Raw genomic sequence first — 18,305 nt, forward strand, 5'->3', positions numbered from 1 at the left:
CCCCCCCCTCCCTCCTCTCTCTGTCGGTGTCAGCGCAAGCGCACGCGCCATGCACGACGAAAAGACGGGGGAGAGGAAGAAAGAGCAGCAGCAGTGGCGGCGGGAGGAGAAGCAGCAAATGGTCGCGCAGGTGCCCGCCATACAAAACCGCTGACGTTCCGCCGGCTGACGCCGCTGCTGAGAGCTGCCGCCCCCGTCGTCGCGCCCCGCCGCACACCTTGCGTGCAGCCGTTATGCAGTAGCTGCTTGCGGGTCTGATGCATAGCGCCTATCGCCTGTTCCGGCAGCGCAGACACACGCGGATGCGGGGAGGCGGCGGCAGCGGCAGCGCTCGGCGAGGACATCGAAGGGCCTTTACTTCTTCCGCCATTGCTGCTCGCAGTGGCGCTGGAAGCAGACAGCGCCTGCCGCCGATCGGTCCACCACGCTGACAAAGCAGCCCACGGCTTTGACCAGGCCACCCACGCAGGCGTCAAACACTCGTAGCCTTGGGCGACGGCCATCATCAGGTCTGAGGAGAAGTGCTGGGCACGTAGCGGACGCATAAGAAGGTTGTTCATCTCTGCCAGCTCTGCCGTGGTTTGCGGAAAGGCAGACGGCTCACTCCCCATCGATGCGGCAGGCGCGGGGTCCGTGGAGGGGGAAGGTGAGGACGCTGATGATGAAGGTAATGCGGAGGCCGCCGCGACAACCGTGGGCTCCGGCGCAGTCGCAAACACAACCCCCGTCGGCACCAGCGAAGCCAGTCGTCGCAGCCCGACCTCCCGTCGCGGTAGCACGTGCGTCCCGCCGTGTATCTTCAATCCTAAGCGGTGCAGCAGCTGCTGTACGTTCCACGCGTTGCACGCCACAGCCCATTCTGCTGGGGCACGCGCCTCAAAGGCGGCGGTCAGCTGCGCCAGCGGAATGCCCGGAAAGTCACGAATCGGCTGATTATTATTATTGTTGTTAGCATGGGCGGGGGTGTTTGCGGAGTGGGCTGCCTTTGCCGTCGCCACCTCGCGCGTCGCGATGGCCATCAGTCGATACAGCACGCGCAGGGGCAGCTCCGCGGGCTCAGCGCCATCTCTCCCTGTGCCAGTCCCATCACCTCCTCCTCCTCCGCCTGTCCTCTTCTCCTCTGCCCGCGATGCCCCGGCAAAGACGCAGCACTCGTGCACGTCGTCCTTCAGCAGCGACAGCAACCCGCGATAGAGCTCCGTCTGCACGCGCAGCGTCTTCGTGATGCCCATGTGTCGTCCAAGGTTCAGGTTCTCCTCGTACGGGTCCTCAATGCAGAAGGAGTAGCGCGTGGTTGAGCGATTTCGGCGTGCAGCGGCAGCGCCTCCGCCGCCGCCGCCGACGTTGCTCAAATCATTTTGCTGCAGCTGTTGCGGCCCCGGTGGATGCAGCCCACCGCCGCCTATCGCGCCATCCATCGGCCCACCACCGCTCAGCGGCACCGCGACGTCCTCCACGGCCCACCCAAGCATCGCCTTCGTCGTCACACCAGGTCGGTTGAGCGAGACAACGTGGAAATCCCAGTCAAAGTCAAAGGCGTAGTAGTAGAAGAAGCCGAGCAGCAGCTCCCCGGCCTGCGCCTGCATCGCGGCGCGCTGCTCCGCCGTCCAGGCCGGGTCCACCATCGCGGCGTACTCGGGGTCACCCGACACGTTGCCGCGCAGCGAGGCCGGTATGTCCTCCGTGGGGCTCACGTACGGAATAACATTGTGGTGTACCAGGTAGTAGATCCACATGATGTTGATCGCGTAGCTCGTCAGGTAACCGTTCATGGAGTTGTTGACCCCGCTGCTCTTGGACCAATCCTTCAGCACCAACGCACCGGGCCTCGCACACGGGTGGCTGAGCAGGTAGCGCCGCAGCAGGTGCGAATTGCGGATGCCAAACGCACGAAAGCTCAAGTCGAAGTCCATCCCGTATAGCTCTGGCCGGCACTCCTCGTGCAGCGGCTGCACCCGCGCCCGCATCCCCGCCGAGACGAAGTGCAGCGGGCACGTCGCCGCGCTCATCGCGCTGGTTGTCGTGTCGAAGGTCATGCAGCACATCTCGCGTGTGCGATTCCACCACACCTGCTGCACCGCGGCGCTGCCGACGGCGAGACGGATGCTCGCCTCCAGCACGGCGCTGTCGAGAGCGCTCGCCGGAAGGTTCAGCGTGTAGCGCACACTGCGTGCGATGACCAACTCCGCCTCCAGCTGTGTGTCGTCCTCTTCGCTTATATCCGAAGACGAGGAAGGGGCCTGCAGTGTTGATGTGAGAGCCGCGGAAGACTCCCCGTCTACTGCCCCGTTACGACCCGTCGCGGCAGCAGCAGCGTCGTGTGCCGCCTGCCGCAGACACCGTCGCTGCTCCGCCGTCAACTGTATCGGCAGCGACGCGTGGTGTTTAATGATCGGCACCCGCGCGTGGCTGATCGGCTCTAAGTTAATGAAAGAAAACCCTGCCCGGCGCAGCAGCTCCGTGATCGTGCGCACCGCATTTTTCTCAGATGGCGGCCACATCCCCGCCTCCAGCTCCGCGACGTCCACGACGGTGAAGTCGATGTCTGACATGCCGTCCCACACGCCAAAGGCGACGGAGCTGCCGAAGATAAAGACGCGCGCGTTGGGGTGCCACCGCTGCACGACGAGCTCCAGCTGCGCTCGGGCGCGGTGCGCCTCGGCCATCTTCGCCGCCCCCGCATCTCGCTGCACCGCAACACGAAACACCTCCTCCCCCCAACGCTGAATGACATCTTGTTTCCGCGCCAGCACCTGCGACCACACCGGCACAAGCTTCTCGGCCACGGTGCGCAGTCGGGTGTAGTCGGCGAGGGCATCGCCGTGCAGCTCCAAGGCGTGCCGCTCGAGGTCGCGGTAGGAAGAGGCGACGAAGTGCATACACGCGTCGCAGGTGAAGAAGCCTTCGGGCGGGTGCGAAAAGGCTGAGAGGGAGGAGGAAGAGGGAGCGGCGGAGGCACTGGTGGCAGGCGACGCCTCGGTGAGCTGCGGCGCGTCGTCTTCCGCGTCGCCAAACGTGTCTTCTGTGGCAGAAGCTCCCAGGGTGTTGGGTCTCGAAGGAGAACCCTCCCGTGCATCAACGTCGTGGCCTTGTGCTACTTCAAACAGCGGCGGTGCCGCTTCCGCGGCTGGTTCTTTCTCGGGTCGCGCAAAGAAACTGACGCCGGAAGGCGCTTGTGAAGCTCCCGTCTGCAACGGCGACGTGCTAGACAAACCCTCCTGCGATATCCCTTCCTCGCGGATGTTGCTGCTGTTATTTGCAGATGCGCTCGCGGTGGAGGCGTCATTGCCGCTCGCAACACCGCCGTCACGCCGTCGACGCACCAGGCGATTTCGCGGAGAGGAAGAACAAGACGACAAATGAGACGAACTATCTGCGGATTGACGGTCTTCCACAGCCGCTGTTGCAGCTGTTGCTGGCGTGTTCATCGTGCTAGAGGAGAGTGGGGAGGACGTACCCGTTGAAGGTGAAGCAGCAGCAGCAGCAGCAGCAGTGGAGGCGGCTGTGTCGCTGCGTGTGCCGTGACTGTTGAAGAGTGCGGCGTACTTACTCATGTTGCTGACAAGGCCAACAAATGAGCTAAGAGACTACAAAACGGAAAAGAAAATAAAGATAAAAATAATCTGTGGCAACTGTCTACCTCAAATGAACCGAGCAGCTGCGCAAGAGAGCCAAAGTGGAAGGAGGGTGCCGTTGCCTCTCCCAGAAAGCGATAGGCGCACACACCTGGAGCAGCAGCAGCAGCAACAAAATGAAGTTGATAGCAAGTAGAAAGAAAGGAAAAAGAGGAAATAGAATGAGCAGTAATTGTTGTTATTTTTATTCTTCACACATACATACATACACATATCCACTTGTCTGGCAAAGTTGATGGAGTGTGTGTGTGTGTGTGGTAGACCGCTGCTTCACGCCGGGACAACTTCATTTCTCGTGCGCCGAATTCCGTGCTGCGGCAGTCACCCGCGCGCCGTAGCAGCCAAAAACCAACACAAAGCGAGCGAGCCTCGCGCAACGCTTGTACGTGCCGGTCAACTCCGCATCGTATCCACCAACAAAAAAACAATCAAACGTACTTCTTGTAGCAACCATTTCAGCTTTAAATGCGGTTTGTAGGTTTCTTTTTCTTTTTAACTTCTCTCGGTATATATATTTCCTTTCGCGGAGAGAGCATCGATGTCAGCCGGTGGACTTCACTCGTCGGAGAGACAGTGGAAGCACAGCAAGCGCCAGGAAGAAAGGGAAACAGAAGAAAGACACACACAACACACAGAGAACAGCGAAGGAAAAATCGAAGCGGTACAGCTGTGAAGATTCCAATTTCAGAGGAGGAAGGTTAAACACAGCCATAAAAAAAAAGGAGAGGGATGTCTGAATAATAATAATGATAATAAAGTCCGGTAGAGAGAGCCCTCTAACAAGGTAAAAAACAACAACAACATTCTTATTAACAGTTTTAAAGAGATGAAGCCCAACGGACGTCCAGAGAAATAATAAATATATATTTTTAGTAAAACTAACTTATGCTTTTGAAAAACAAGAGGAGTTGAGATGTATCGTTACATCCAGCGAGTGTGCCAGAGGAGGGCAGAACCGCCAACAACACCACCACCAAGGGAATACCGTAGAGAAGCGTAAAGAGAAAAACAACTAAAAAATATACCTGCTGAGGCAGCACACGGAGGGCTCAAAGAATTAATTTTGGGAAAAAAGGAAAGGGACAGGGGTGAGTTGGAAAGGCGTGAAAACGCGAAGCGCAGCCAAGACGTGTTTCGAGCGTGGAGCAGTATGCGTACACCTGCATGACAACGACGCACGAAGACCCTAATGAGTGCGCCTCTTATCGCTCGCGTGTGTCTGTTTCCATGTGTGGACGAGGAGGGGCAAGACCGTCTCTCCTCTCCTTCCCCCCTTTCATCTTTTCCTTCTCCCTTCGTTCGTTTCGCTGCCTGTTACAGCTTGCTCTGCGGCACCTCGATGGAGTGGAGAACCACGTCCGCGTTCTTCTGCGTCGTGTCGACCAAATCTCCGTTAACCGTGTCGCTGCCCGCCGCCCGCTCCATCGCCTTCTCCATTGAGATCTTCCAAGCCTTCATGTGGCGTCGCGCCAGGCGCTTCGTGCACACCTCCTTGTCGCATGCCAGGAAGATCTTCACATCAAAGCGGTTTGCCACCTTCGCCCACGCCGGGGTGCCGCGGTAGAGCAGGTAGTTACCCTCCACAATCACGACGCCCGCCGTACCGGGAATGCGGATGTCGCGCTCCACCGGATCGCCGGCGCCGTGGTCAAACGACGGCACGAGGACGTCCTCGAAGAGCCCACGCTCGTTAAAGCGCTTCATCGCCTTCAGGTCCCGCTGCAGCTTCACCGGGTTGAAGGTCCACTCCGCCCCTCGCCGCCGCACCGCCTCCTGCGGGTCCGGCATCTCACTCAGCTCCTTGCGGTAGAGGTGGTAGCCGTCCATCGGCATCACGCAGACCTCGACGCCGCGCGCAATATCGCGGCGCTCGCCGATGTTGTAGTAGACGTCACGTGGGTTGCCCTCCACCTCCGCACGCTCCGCATCGTGGATATCGGCGGCGCGATACGAGGCAAGGGGATCCGGATGGCGACACAGCGCCTTGCGCACGGCATCGGCCAAGACGGTGGCGGCCGTCGACTTGCCGCTGCCGGGGCGGCCCGCGACGGCCACCAGCACACGCGGTACACGCGCCTCCGGCACGGCGGGGTTGTGGTTCTTGACACTCTCCGCCTGCAGCTCGTAGACCGCTACGATTTTCGCCACAGTGTGGCGGAGCTCCGCCTCGCTGACGCACTGCGGATGACCGGCAGACATGCTCTTTTCCTTTTTCGTTTGTTTGTTTTCTGAAGAGATTGATTTTGATGGTTGTTTTTACGCGAACTTGGTTTCACACACACACACACACACACACACAAGTAATGCTTTTATTTGTTGGAGGCCAAGACGTGATTGAAAAAAAAGTTTAAAACAATTTCTTTTGATTCGTTTCCGTTAACAACAACAAAAAGGTATTTATACTTCTAGCTTTTCTTTCTTGGATGGAGAACGTGGGGGTTTACTTCCGTTTGTTGTTGTTGTGTTGGGGAGGACACTGCTGTTGTTGGCGAACACACGCGTGATGTCGCAGACGATGGCGTGTGCACACAGAGACGAACGAAGGAGGGGGGGGGGGGCGGAGAGCGACAACGAGAGGAGCAGTGGTGCAGCTTGTTACGAGAGACAGAGAGAGATTTCAAAGGCACGACAGGCGGACAACAAAACAACATCAGCAACAACAAAAGAAGGAGACAACGCGTAGTTTAAACTCGACCTCATGCACTACCCGGTTTGCGCCCGATGACCACCACAAAGTCACCCTTGGTGGTAGTGGAAAGCGTGTCGGCAACGCCTGTCTGCCATTCCCAACGGAATTCAATGAAAAGATAATAATAATACCGAGGAAGCAACTCACGGAGGTCCCAGCTTTTCTTTTTCTTCGTGCGTCTGCGCCTCCGTGCTCTACGATTCACAAAAAGCTATATTGGCGTACCTCTCCTCTGTTTTCCTGCTTCCTGCCCCTTGTACGCATACACATACACACATGTGCTCAAATGCGTGTGTACCTTGTCAGACTTTATTATATTATTATTCCTGTGGGGCGTGCTACTCGGATGACGCCGCCGTGAGAGCAGCGCGGCGCTGCTAGAACCCAAAAAAGAGAACGGCATGTTGCAGCAGGGGGATAAGCGAGAAAAAAAAGCGTGCTTTTTCCAAACCGTGACGTGACACCTAGTTGAAACTATTATCCTAACACGTACATTCAACAGTCCTTACTATATATATATATATATATATATATATAGTAAAAGAGCTGCTGCATAGAGACACAGTATCATCACCATCACCACCAACAGCAGAACAACAGCGATACCCGGCCGCGGCGGAGAAGAGAACGCAACGAAGGGCCGGAGAGAGAGAGGAGGCCGTGCAAGAGGAGCAGCAGACGTGCGTAAGGCTGTGTCTCAAGCGGCGGTAGCGCGGACAAATCGCTTCCTCTCGCAACTACGACGTAGAAGAGAGAGCAGAAACCCCATCAAACGGGGGAAAAAACCTTTGCATATCGCCATATTCACTCGCTGTGCTTGATCGTTAAGGTTCTAATGACCGCAACAACGAGGAGAAGATGCTTATATATTAAAAAGTCCCTATTAGGTATCGGGGACCGACAACAACCGAAGAGAGAGCTAAGTGTTGAGCTGCTCGGCGCAAAGGTGTGTTGGGCGAATGCCACAGCCTCTATTGCCGTGCATTCATCTTGGTGCTCGCGCCGCAACAGATCGTATAGACGTAAAAATAAGCATTACACAGTTGTTATAAGCTGATCAGCGAGTCCTCTCCGCGTCTCTGCATCAGAAGCCACAGAAAACAAAGAAAAACAAACAGAAGTCCATTGGAAAGAAAAGGAAAGAGCATTCAAACTAGGCGACGTGAAAGCGCGTACATTGGAGGAGGTGGGAGGAAGGGAGAGGGAGAGCTGAGGGGTCAACCGAGAATGGTCGCTCGCTCCGGGGTCATTGTATGCAAAAGAGAGGAAAGAGGCCACCAGCAAAGAAAAAAAAAAACAATATCTGTTGTATGCGTAGCTTTCCATCGCCTGCATGTATATATATATATATATATATATATATTATTTATTTATTTATTTAAAGCCAAATGAAGCGGAGACATACTGCGGCGAGTGAAATGAAAATCAAGAGGGAGAGAAAGAAGTCAAAGAAGACGGGGACAATAATAATAATAATAATAATGAAAAGGACGCATTGGAGAGGGTCGATGGTGCGTTGTACGTTGGTCAACGTGAACATAACAACGACGCCGTCAGCATTCCTCAAAAAAAAAAACAGAATATAAAGTCGCCAACCAAAAGCCTCGTCTGACCCACGAAGTGAAGTTGCAGCAAATCTCTAAAAGGTCTACGATGGGCATGACAAAGATGAGGTAGCGTTGTGCGTTCGTCCTCCAAAAGAGCGCCATTATTTGAGAAAAGAAAAGAAAAAGAAAAGCATCGTTATGATTAAAGCCTGCTTCCACTCGTAAACCTAGTGCACGCGGTCACGATGGGAGTCCGTGTCCGCCGCGTCGTAGTGGTTTAACGGCTCAAAGCTCGCGAAGGACACGTGGTGGTCGTTGTCACGACCCGAATGACCAGAAAAGCTGCCGTCGCGCACGAGTTGGTTCGTCTCGACGGTGCCACGCGTGGCCTTTCCATCCGTACCGACGTCCACCGCTGCTTCATTTGCGGGGAGGCCGTCGACGGTGTCGGCTGGGGCCCCTCGCGCCGTGGCCTGCTGACTCATCGTGCTGCTGCTGCCCTTTCTCTTTTTCTTCTTGCCGTCGCCCTCGCGCGTTAACACCAGCTGCCCACCGCGCACGAGTCCAAAAGAGGCGACGCAGGCCATGAACATGACGTACATCGCGCTGATCTGCTGCACGTTGTTGGCGTACTCCGCTATCTTGTCGAGGGAGTGCTTCTGATCATCCGGGAGTGCCGCGATCATGTTGGCGACGAGGTTCGCTGCGATGGGGCCGACTGAGGCCTGTGCCGACGCCTTGCCCAAGTAGCCGACGCAGACGAGCAGCTTCTCCTTGTAGGGCATGCCGCTGCCGAGTTGAATTACGAAGATGACAACAATCCGAACGGCGGTGCTGCACACCATGCAGATGATCGCCTTGGGGAAGAAGGTGCCGTTGAAGATGGCCTTGACGTTGATCTTCGCGCCCATGGTGGCAAACAGGATCGGCATCATCGCCTGGTCCCAGGTGAAGGCCAGCCACGACGCGATGTACTTCTTGTGATCTTCGTGCTCCGCTTTACCCGTGCGGGCCCACATGTGCGCCACCGTGGCGGAGAAAAATACGCACATCACGCAGCCCCCACCAGCGAGGCTGACCTTGTAGCCGAGGAACACCATCGTGTAGCACGCAAACAGAAAGATGATGTAGGAGAAGTCCATGCAGCTGTTCAGGTGGTCGCGAGTGTACTTGCCGTTGGGCAGGCGGTCCGCCTCCTGCTTGATCAGCTCCACCACGTAGTAAAAGAGGACGCCGAGGGCGACGCCGATGGCGATGCCGCCAATGAACTGCACGGGGCCGAGCACAATCGCAACAGCCAACTTCTGATCGTAGAAGATCAGCCCGATGATGAAGTTCGCACACCACACCCCGATCACGATCTCAATACCGACGGCCGAGAGCATGAGGGAGAGCGGGCCCACCCCACGCCCGTAGCCGAGGTCCTGCAGGTACAGGCTGCCCGGCACGACGACGGCTGGGGAAACAATGCTGCACAGCATGCCCTGCAGAAACGCCCAGTTGTAGTTGTCGTTGTAGTCAAAAATTTTGTTTGCGATGAGGCTGTGCGCGACACCCTCGAAGGCGAAGGGCAGGGTGGCGAGCAGCACCGTCTGCTTCCAGTGCGGCAGGATCTCCTTGATCGCCAGCTTGTACCCCGCACGGGCGAGGATAACGGTGAGGCCCAGCTTGGAGCAGATGTCGTACACCTCCTTCACAATCCCGTGCGTCAGGTACTTCAGATGGGGGATGTTGTTCCACATAATGCCCATCCACAGCACGCCCACCAGCGGCGGCATTTGGATGATACGGCAGACGAGACCGCCGACGATGGCCGACACCACGACAAGCACCGCCGGGTCCCAGACGTAGCCGCCAGGCTCCACGAGCCAGCGGGGCAGCATGTTCCACAACATGAACCAAATCAACACCATGAAGCACACACGAATGAAGACGTTCAATAAGCGGATGGACAGGCGACGACCGCCAATGGCGATGATGAGGCCCTCCTTCCAGGTGTAGCGCATCTCCCAGTGCCGCTCGTCGTCCTCGCACTCGCGGATGGACGGGAGGAACCAGTTGCTGCCGGTGTAGGGCAGCAGGGAGTACAGATCACGGTTCGCCATGGTGTGCGTGACGTCCGAGATGTAGGCGAGATCGTCCTCGTCGAGCTGGTGGATCTCGTGTGCCAGCGGTATCAGGTGGTCTGGCAGCTCCCGCACGTAGGATTGATTCCGGAACGACTCGGAAAAGCGGAGGTGGTGACGATTGTTGTTGTCGTTGCTGCCGCCGCCGCCGCCGCCACTGTCGCCAGTGCGCGTGGTGCTGCAGTCAACATCGTCGTCGTCGTTCACCGTGGCCGCAACGCCACCACCACCAGCGTCGTTGTTGCTGCCGTTGTCGGCGACCCCCGCGCCGGGGTACGGGCCACCGTTCTCCACCGCCCCCTCCGCAGTGCGATAGGCATGGCGCCGCTTCACTGGTTCTCCGGCCGCCGTCGCTGTCGCCTTCTCCGACGCAAACGGTTTCCCCGGCACCACGATCACCTTCTCCTCCTCACCGCCTCCCTCGCGCGAGGCTTCAAACGTGGGGTGGCGGTTCTCCGGAAAGTCCGCCGCGTTGAAGGCGGAGGTGGTGGTGGTGGGGCCTTTCGGGGTGTGAAGGAACAGCGAGGTTGAGGCCGATCCACTGTCCGTGTTACCGCCCTCGCGCGAGTTTCGATTGGGGGACGCAAAGACAGACGAGTGAACGCCTGGCGATGCCGGGTGCGCGCCAGACGCGGCGGTGGCTGCGGCGCCGTCGTTTCCGTTGTCCGCAGCGGGAGCCGCGAGAGCCGGCCGCGGCACGTTATTGCTCGTCATGACTGGGCGAGCGTCTGCATCGGCGCTGGTCGGGAGTGTTTCGCGAGTCTGCGCACGACGGTTTCCGTGTCCGTTTTTCATTTAACGTAAACAGCGAAAAGAGTGAGATAAAGAGAGAGAAGTCTTATGAATAATAACAGTAATATTATTAAGAAGAAATCAACGAAAAGAGGAAAGAAATACACCAATCAATATGTGTGTGTGTGAGTCGAATTCGATTGTTTACGCTCGTCACACAGCAGCAGGGCACAGAAGAAGGAAAAAATAAAGCAGGAATAAATACTTGGAGGGTTGAGTGAAAAGTAAGAGAGCTGGTAAAGAGAGGGGTAGCGCGATAGACAGCGAATAATCTGAAACGCGGAACACGACAACAACCGATAAAAGAATGAAGGTGGTAAGTCGAAAAAAAAAAAGCGTGGATGGTGGTGCACCGACGCAGTGCAGGTGTACGTAATCGTCAACAAATAAATGAATAGGTGAGAAAAAAGGACGGTGAGAGAGAGGGAGAGAGACTATTTAAAACGCACGAAGATGGAACCCTAAATCGACGACAGGAACATATTCTTAGATGATTTTGTAAAAGGTGAAGTAGTTGTTGTTGCTAATATCATCAAATTCCGTGAAGCGAAAGGAGGACTCTACGCTGCGCGTTGATGCCGAGCTTCGCAACTTCAGTACAGCAAAAAAAAAAAACTGCGCCGAAGTCCGTCTTTGCGACATCATCGCATCGATGTCGCTTGTGGTACATCTCGCAAAGCGCTTCGACAGCAACTCTCCTTGTGTACCTTTCATTTCGCTACGTTCATAAGAGCAGCTCTCACACCCTTCACATCAGTTCAAAGCTGGCGATCCGTCGCTATTCTGATACATATATATATATGATACCTTTTATGTTTCAACGTTATCTGGAATTCTGCACCATACTACTTCGCTCACACCATGGGCACAGGCACGCCGACATGCGAAACCTCCTCTGTGATTAATAATCATAATAAGTGGGGGAAGAAAAGAAAAGAAAAGCTACCGCTCGAATGCGTCTCCAGGTACTCGCGTCCGTACCCAGCAAAGAGAAGAAAACACGGCCAGCTTCAGCCGCTTTCAACTCACCCACCCCACCCCCGAAAACACACTCCCTCGTGTTCGCAAGAACAGCAAGGACGTTTAGAATTATATTTATTTATCTCTCTGTAAAAGAGCGCAGGGCCCGTCCTTCACAAACCCACTTCGTCGTCCAATTTGCGGCGGTCAGACACACCCACACCCACACCCACAACGCACTGTCCACTTGACGAGGAACAGCACCGATATGAGGTCAACAGAAGCGAAGAACGCCGTAGAGAATGTGCAGCGAATTTCAATGGGAAGGCGCAGCGCCGTGGTGGGTGAAATGCCCTTAGTCCGTCCCGCCAAAGCCGGCGATGTAGGCCCAGCGAACGGCAATGCTGGCCCCGCTGACCATCAGCCGGAAGCGCAGCCCCGACCACAGCGCCGTCACGCCCTCCTCCCTCACGATCGTACGAGCGCAGTCCACGACGCCGCCGTAGCGACGGCCGTCATCGTCGTCCGAGGCGGTCAGCACAAGACGGCGGCTAACCACCTCCAGCGGCTGCGTGATCACATCCGCTACAATCGCGAGTCCACGTGCCACCGCGTAGGGGTACGACATCTGCAGCCGCTCGCTCACGAGGACGGACGCGACGAGGTAGAGCCCGCGGTAGGCGCACACCGTCACCGGCTCCACCGCAGCACCGCGGTAGAAACCACCCCACCCTTTGCGGCGATATATCTGTCGCGCCGTCTCCGACGCGGTCGCGTAGCGGTACGCCTCCTCTTCGGCTTCGCCGGCATCTCCCTCCGCCGCCTCCGGCCGCGGCTTCCTATTGTTGTCCCCCTCCTCCTCTTCCTCCGCTGGCGGCATCTGCGTCTTCGCCGCCACCGCCACCGGGGCGACGATGTCGGCCATGTAGTTCGTCATGATCGTCTTACGAATCGCATTGTACGGCGTCGCCACCCACACCGCCGCACTCGTCGCCGCGAGGGAGAGGGCCACGACGACGGGGGTGCTCATCTGCTCCGCCATGCTCTTCGGAATAACCCGCTGCAGACACACAAAGACGGCGTTGGTCGCGATGCTGTCGACGAGGCCGCTGGGCAGCGTCAGGACGGCGTCTGCCATCACACCGCGCAGCAGGCCGTATTTACCCTCCTTCCTCCACAGGCGCTGATAGAGCCGACGGATGCCACGGAAGCCGCCGGCGGGCAGACGGCCCTGGCGGACCAACTCGCCCTCCACCGCTGTCAGCACCATCACTCGATCGATGGGGGCCACGAGGGAGCGCTGGACAAGGTCCAGGACGGCGCGGATGACCATGTCGATCAAAAGGTCCGCAGGGGAGAGCTGATTTGGCATGCCGTACTGGCCGGCGTACATCGCGTCACCGCCGCTGGGCGTGGGGAACTGCTGCTGTGCCGCCTGCTGAGGCGGAGCCGCAGCCTGAGAGGACATCGCGTTCGTGGAGGCGATGACAAAAGAGAGAGAAGAAAAAAGAGAACACAAAGCAGGCGAAAGAAAGTCTAGCGTGGAGGGCTGCGAAGGAAAGCGTTGGTGATCTGCACGGCTGTGAAGAGCGAGAGAGCGAAGATAGAAGATAGAAAAGAAGAGAGAAGTGATAATAAAATAAAGAAGAGGCAACGGTGACGCGGAAGAGCAAAGAAGCGAAAGCAGGTACTCGCTGACGACGGCGACGAGAAGATCAGCGTAACCGTGTGCTTCAAAAGATAAAACTCGAGTGCCTCTTTGTAGACGAAGACCGTAGAACTTCCAAGGTTGAAATAAATAGATGTAAGACCACGACTAGCTTAAAAGATGCTTCGCCCGCACCGCTCCGCGAAGCACACAACAGATCTGAAAGCATTCACTTGTCAGTTCAACGTGCGAAAGAGAGAAAAAAAAATCAAAAAGGCGTTTACTGGCGCCACGTTGTCGAAGTGCGAAACATCAGCGTAGCAGAAATCAAAAAGAAGCTAGGGTAGGCGGCTCACATGACGGCACCCGAGAAGGACGGAGCGGTGGGGTATCCCGCAAACGTGACCACCAGCGGCACGAGCGTGCTCGTCAGTAGGCACAACGGCAGCCCGGCAAAGAGCGCGGTCGCCCCTTCGCGACGCGCCACCTGACGTGCGCAGTCCCACCCGTTCGCGTAGCGGCAGCCACGCCGCGCGTCTCCCACCTCCTTCTGCTCATCTGCTTCCTCGGAGGGCAGCAACGCCATGCGCTGTCGCAGCACAACAAACGGCCGCTGCAGCGTGTTCACCGTCCCCACCACAACCACGAGGGCGGCCAGGTTGAAGTAGCGGTGCTGTCCCAGTCGCGTCAACAGTGGAGAGGAGGTGGCAGTCGCTAACGAAAACTGTGGAGAAGCGGCGTGGGGCAGGGTGCTTTGCACGGGCGCGCCTGCCCTCGCGCGCATCGCAGCCACTTCTCGAATCCACCGTGTCGCCGGCTGTACGACGGTCCACACCAGCGTCATGGAGAGGGCACGACCCTCCATGTCCACATCCAACCCGTTCCACAACAGCCGCCGCAGCCCCACACGCTGACAGATGCGGTGCCACACATCGACCGCGCTGCTGTACCGGTGCACCCCGCTTTTCGATTTCGTTGTCTCCTCTCCTGCTGCCTTCTTTTCTGAGGAATCCGTTTTGCTTTCTGACCTTGTCGACGACGGCAGCGTCGTGGTGTCAGCAAGATAGTTCACCATCACCGCCGTGCGCACCGCTCGCAGCGGCCAGGACAACATACCCGCCAACAACATGGGGACGACAACGTGCAAACACGCCCACCCAAGTCCACTGCGAGGCCCGCCGGACCACTGCACCAGCCGCCGGCGGTAGAGGGTGCGCATCCCCATCACAATCACCGCTTCCTCGACCGAGGTGGCGAGCATAAAGCCGAGCTCGGCCCAGCCGCCGCGCAGAAAGGTCGCCGCGGACTTGTCTTCTCGGCAAAGGTGGCGCGACCAGCCAAACACACTCGTGCTCGACTTCCGCTCTGCGGCTTCGACGTTACTTTTCGCGTCCACCTCGATCGCATCCCTCCTCAGCTCCCCCTCCACACAGGTCAACGCATCCAGTCGACGCAGCGCCATCTTGATAACAAACTTGACAGAGGCGGTCGCCACCGTGTAGCCAAGCGTCACCAGGGCCGCGGCGATGTCGCTTCTCGTGAGGTTCGAAGAGGTCGGTACGCCCTCCTCGCGCAGAAAGGCGTCGATGTCATCCTGATCCGTCGAGGTGCGTGTGCCCTCCTCTGCGACGGACTGAGATGCAGCAGACATGCTCGATGAGGAACCTGCGTTGTATATATATATATATAAGTGCTTGGCTGATGGTTTGACGATTTCGCCTCCCTTTTCTCTCTCAAGTTGTGCTTCTTTTCGGCGTGATCTGAGAAGTTCCCAGCTTCACACCCAGTCGTTGTGTGTGGTGGCTGCAGGAAGAGATGGGCGCGACGGCAACTTCAGCTAGCTGATGATGATGTTGATGTTTCCCTTCAGAAGGGAGGAGGAATCCAACGAGAAAGGAGTCCAACAAAAAGAAGGGTCGAAGTGGTGAGAAAGGAAATATAAGGGGTAAAGCGGAGGGAACAAGGCGTCGTGGGAAGCGCAGCGTAGCACCGCCCGCGTCTGTGCAGGGGCTAGCCGAAGCAGCAAGCAACCATTAGAGCAAGCAATAACAACAACAAAAACCCTCTCGGGTTTCATACGCGGCTTTTACCCGAACACATGTTTTTTTTTTTTAACGTCAGAGGGAAATCGATCAGCCAGACTACCAGCGCAACCGAGCGCGTAAGACGCCTCGCTTCCTTCGTTCTATCAACAGTGACCTTTTCGTTGTGTAGTAGAAGATAAAAAATAATGAACGACGCAAACGTGAAGTAAATCAATAATGGTAATAATGGTAATAATGGTAAACGATGCCACAGCAACGGGACAGTCAGAGGGAAGAAGCAACGCGCTAAATCGCGACGCTTCAGCAAGTAGACAAAGGGGAACAAAAGGTAGAAGAACAAGCATACACGGCCAGATACTTTAAAAAAAAAACGAGGAAGAGGTAAAAGACCGCGATATGGTGTGTGTGTGTGTGTGTGGGGGGGGGTGCGAATATGTATATAGACATATTAAACAGCGATCAGCCCCGAGAGAAGCTGCAAAATGACGAGAACCACAAAGATTGGTGAGTGGCGGAGGGGTCATCCGTGAAGCTGACATCCATTTCAGCGCTCGTGCCTCACAGCAGCGTTGGCTCACAAGAACAAGGGGAGGGGAAAGGAAAAACGTAGAAGAAAACAAAAGAGCGGGGGAAACAACAGCAGCGGAGCATGTCAAAGAACTCGTGGTGGTGGTGGTGTGTGTGTGTGTGTGCGTATATATATACCGTAAACGCGCTCTTCGAGGATATTCGTGGGTGTCTTAACAATATCCGTTCGTGATGTGTATACATACTCCATCTGCACACGCAGCGACGGAACGAGAAGCAAGGAACACGCATAAGAAGAGTGGGCTGTTGTTTTCTTTATAAATCCACCAACACATGCTGCCCCTTCACAGCAACAATTGTGCCGCGGGACAGGTATTGCAACAGCCACTCCACGAAGTAAAAAAAGAATGTGTTGCCTCCCCTCCCTTCCCTCCTCCGTTACTGCGCGTGATGTGCAGCGAAGTCTATCGCGCGATTCAGCGCAATGGCAAGCGCAGAAGACAGCAGTGTCGACACCACCACAAGACCAAAGCCGCGGTACACCTGTCGTATCCCGCGCTTGCCGCTGCTGCGACCGCCCGCCCCAACCGGGCACTGCTGCGCCGCCGCCGCCGACGTCGGCGAGGCCGTCACCGGCGTGGTGGAGGTAGAGGCGAAGGCGAGAGCGGTGACGCAGCCCTCCCGGCCGTACATGGACTTCCACAGAAAGTCGCGTACTTCAGAGTGCACGGAGCGGAAGAAAACCTCCTCCCACCAAAAGCGCTCCACCTCGCCCGGCCTCCGGCGCCCGTCGGCGCTGACGGCCAACGACGTGGACGTACTGCTATGACTGTTGCTACTATTGTGCGTGTCGCCGTCCGCTGTGCGAGACGCGGTGGCGCCGCCGTGCTGGGCGAAGACCGGGTAGTCGTGCGCCACCTCCGCCGCCTTCCGCGCCGTTTCCTCCGCGCACCGCTCGTAGTAGCGCAGCCGCAGAAAGTGCGCGACGGGGTAGGTGGCGAAGGGGTAGGTCAGCACACTCATCGCGAGGGAGGCGACGAGCGGGCAGCCGGCGTACAAGACAAGCCGCTGGACACCCGTCATTTCCGTCCCGTTGTAGTGCTTCTGCGCCCTCATCATCAACCAGGTTAGAATCTTGTTGTTTGCTAAGGAGGTCACGTAGCGGCAGCCGAATTCTAAGAGGTAGAGGCGGCTCACCATCGACCGCACAGGGAAGTGTCTGACGAGGTACCTGGCGGTATCCCACGTACCCGAGAAACGCAGGCGCACCGGCGAAGACGGTAAAGACGGGTCGTTCTTACCGTTCTCCGCAGAGGCAGATTGGACTGGCTCCAGTGCGGGCGAGGCACGCTTTCCTCCTGTCTCCTCTGCGGTGAAGGTTGTGACGCTGTTGACGGCGATCGTGTCCAGCGCGCACTGAAGCGGCGCCACGGTGAAGTACACAAGGGCTGTGTGTAAGAGGGTGGTAGCGAGAACGGCATGTTGCATGCGCAGCGGCACGCGGCGGGCGATGGGGATCGCCACAATTCGCTGCAGCTCGTACTTGCCGATGCAGCCTACCACTTCCAGCATGGCGCCGCGGTAGAAGACACCGAGGGAGCGACCGCCAGCGTGGTAGAGAAAGCGCAGACACCCGATCGTGCTGCCGAAGCCCTGCGGCGGTAGAATGCCTTCCTCAATCAAGTCATCCTCTACGGTGACGAGGTAGCGGATGCGACGTAGGGGGGCGGTGAGAAAGGCCACAAAGGCGTTGCTCAGTACGACATTATAAACGCCCATGCTCGAGGAAAGAGAGGAATGATGATGCAAACACCTGAAGCCTGTGGCTCGCGTTGCTTTCACTTTTTGTTAAATCACAAAAAAAAAATGGAACACGGCAGCCAGATAAGAAAAGGTTTTTGCGTGAGTGAACCATTCCGTTCCACACACACACACACACGTATAGAAGTGATTTCTCCTTCCTTCACCTTCTACCCCAGTTGAGATCAGGCTCGCAGTGCTTCCTGTATGTGTGCCTGTATGCGCGTCTGTCTTGAAGGGCAAACCTGACGACGTACGACACGAGTGAAACAAAAAAGGGGGGAGGCGTAGGGCGGGAAGAGAAAGAGGGGGATAGATGATAGAAGGGACGCCGGCATGGATACGTGCGGCAGTGCAGAAAAAAATGCTATAAAAAACACAGTAGAGCTCTCTGCACTCTGCCTAGCGTGCACGGTGCGGCATCAGAAGAAATCGAGAAGAGACCTTTTCCCGGTGCTGCTACTACTGTTGTGGCAGTCGTGCAAAGGGAGGAGGAAGTGGCATGCGCGAAGTTGGCAGTACGCTCGTTGACTCT

The 18,305-nt window shown here is 56.9% G+C and overlaps 6 protein-coding genes across 8 annotated transcripts; all 6 read right to left on the reverse strand.

Annotated features, from left to right (window-relative positions):
- Nucleotides 1-29: 29 nt before the first annotated feature.
- Nucleotides 30-3,727, reverse strand: ABB37_07181 (putative mitochondrial RNA editing 3' terminal uridylyl transferase 1; the record flags this gene model as incomplete). Its single annotated transcript, XM_015805723.1, has 1 exon — nucleotides 30-3,727. The coding sequence occupies exon 1, from the start codon at nucleotides 2,877-2,879 to the stop codon at nucleotides 30-32; it is 2,850 nt and encodes a 949-aa protein (XP_015655729.1). The 5' UTR covers nucleotides 2,880-3,727.
- A 1,222-nt stretch (nucleotides 3,728-4,949) lies between these two features.
- Nucleotides 4,950-6,115, reverse strand: ABB37_07182 (hypothetical protein; the record flags this gene model as incomplete). The annotated part of the gene is made up of 1 exon (XM_015805724.1): nucleotides 4,950-6,115. The coding sequence occupies exon 1, from the start codon at nucleotides 5,832-5,834 to the stop codon at nucleotides 4,950-4,952; it is 885 nt and encodes a 294-aa protein (XP_015655730.1). The 5' UTR covers nucleotides 5,835-6,115.
- A 1,983-nt stretch (nucleotides 6,116-8,098) lies between these two features.
- On the reverse strand, nucleotides 8,099-10,792 carry ABB37_07183 (hypothetical protein; the record flags this gene model as incomplete). Its single annotated transcript, XM_015805725.1, has 1 exon — nucleotides 8,099-10,792. One exon carries the CDS (start codon nucleotides 10,790-10,792, stop codon nucleotides 8,099-8,101), a length of 2,694 nt encoding a protein of 897 aa, XP_015655731.1.
- Nucleotides 10,793-12,104: 1,312 nt separating this feature from the next.
- ABB37_07184 (putative mitochondrial ADP/ATP mitochondrial carrier-like protein) lies at nucleotides 12,105-13,330 on the reverse strand (the record flags this gene model as incomplete). Of its 2 annotated transcripts, none has more annotated exons than XM_015805727.1 (1): nucleotides 12,105-13,330. In XM_015805727.1, the coding sequence occupies exon 1, from the start codon at nucleotides 13,215-13,217 to the stop codon at nucleotides 12,105-12,107; it is 1,113 nt and encodes a 370-aa protein (XP_015655733.1). In that variant the 5' UTR covers nucleotides 13,218-13,330. The 2 variants fall into 2 exon arrangements, with proteins under 2 accessions (XP_015655733.1, XP_015655732.1); XM_015805726.1 differs by having other exon boundaries at nucleotides 12,105-13,322.
- Nucleotides 13,331-13,749: 419 nt separating this feature from the next.
- Nucleotides 13,750-15,262, reverse strand: ABB37_07185 (hypothetical protein; the record flags this gene model as incomplete). Its single annotated transcript, XM_015805728.1, has 1 exon — nucleotides 13,750-15,262. Exon 1 carries the CDS (start codon nucleotides 15,046-15,048, stop codon nucleotides 13,750-13,752), a length of 1,299 nt encoding a protein of 432 aa, XP_015655734.1. The 5' UTR covers nucleotides 15,049-15,262.
- Nucleotides 15,263-16,408: 1,146 nt separating this feature from the next.
- ABB37_07186 (putative ADP/ATP mitochondrial translocase) lies at nucleotides 16,409-18,016 on the reverse strand (the record flags this gene model as incomplete). 2 transcript variants are annotated; one of them, XM_015805730.1, is made up of 1 exon in its annotated part: nucleotides 16,409-18,016. In XM_015805730.1, the coding sequence occupies exon 1, from the start codon at nucleotides 17,747-17,749 to the stop codon at nucleotides 16,409-16,411; it is 1,341 nt and encodes a 446-aa protein (XP_015655736.1). In that variant the 5' UTR covers nucleotides 17,750-18,016. The 2 variants fall into 2 exon arrangements, with proteins under 2 accessions (XP_015655736.1, XP_015655735.1); XM_015805729.1 differs by having other exon boundaries at nucleotides 16,409-18,002.
- Nucleotides 18,017-18,305: the final 289 nt, after the last annotated feature.

This window comes from Leptomonas pyrrhocoris, assembly GCF_001293395.1.
Source record: "Leptomonas pyrrhocoris isolate H10 chromosome Unknown, whole genome shotgun sequence".
In the NCBI taxonomy this organism is placed as follows: Eukaryota; Euglenozoa; class Kinetoplastea; order Trypanosomatida; family Trypanosomatidae; genus Leptomonas; species Leptomonas pyrrhocoris.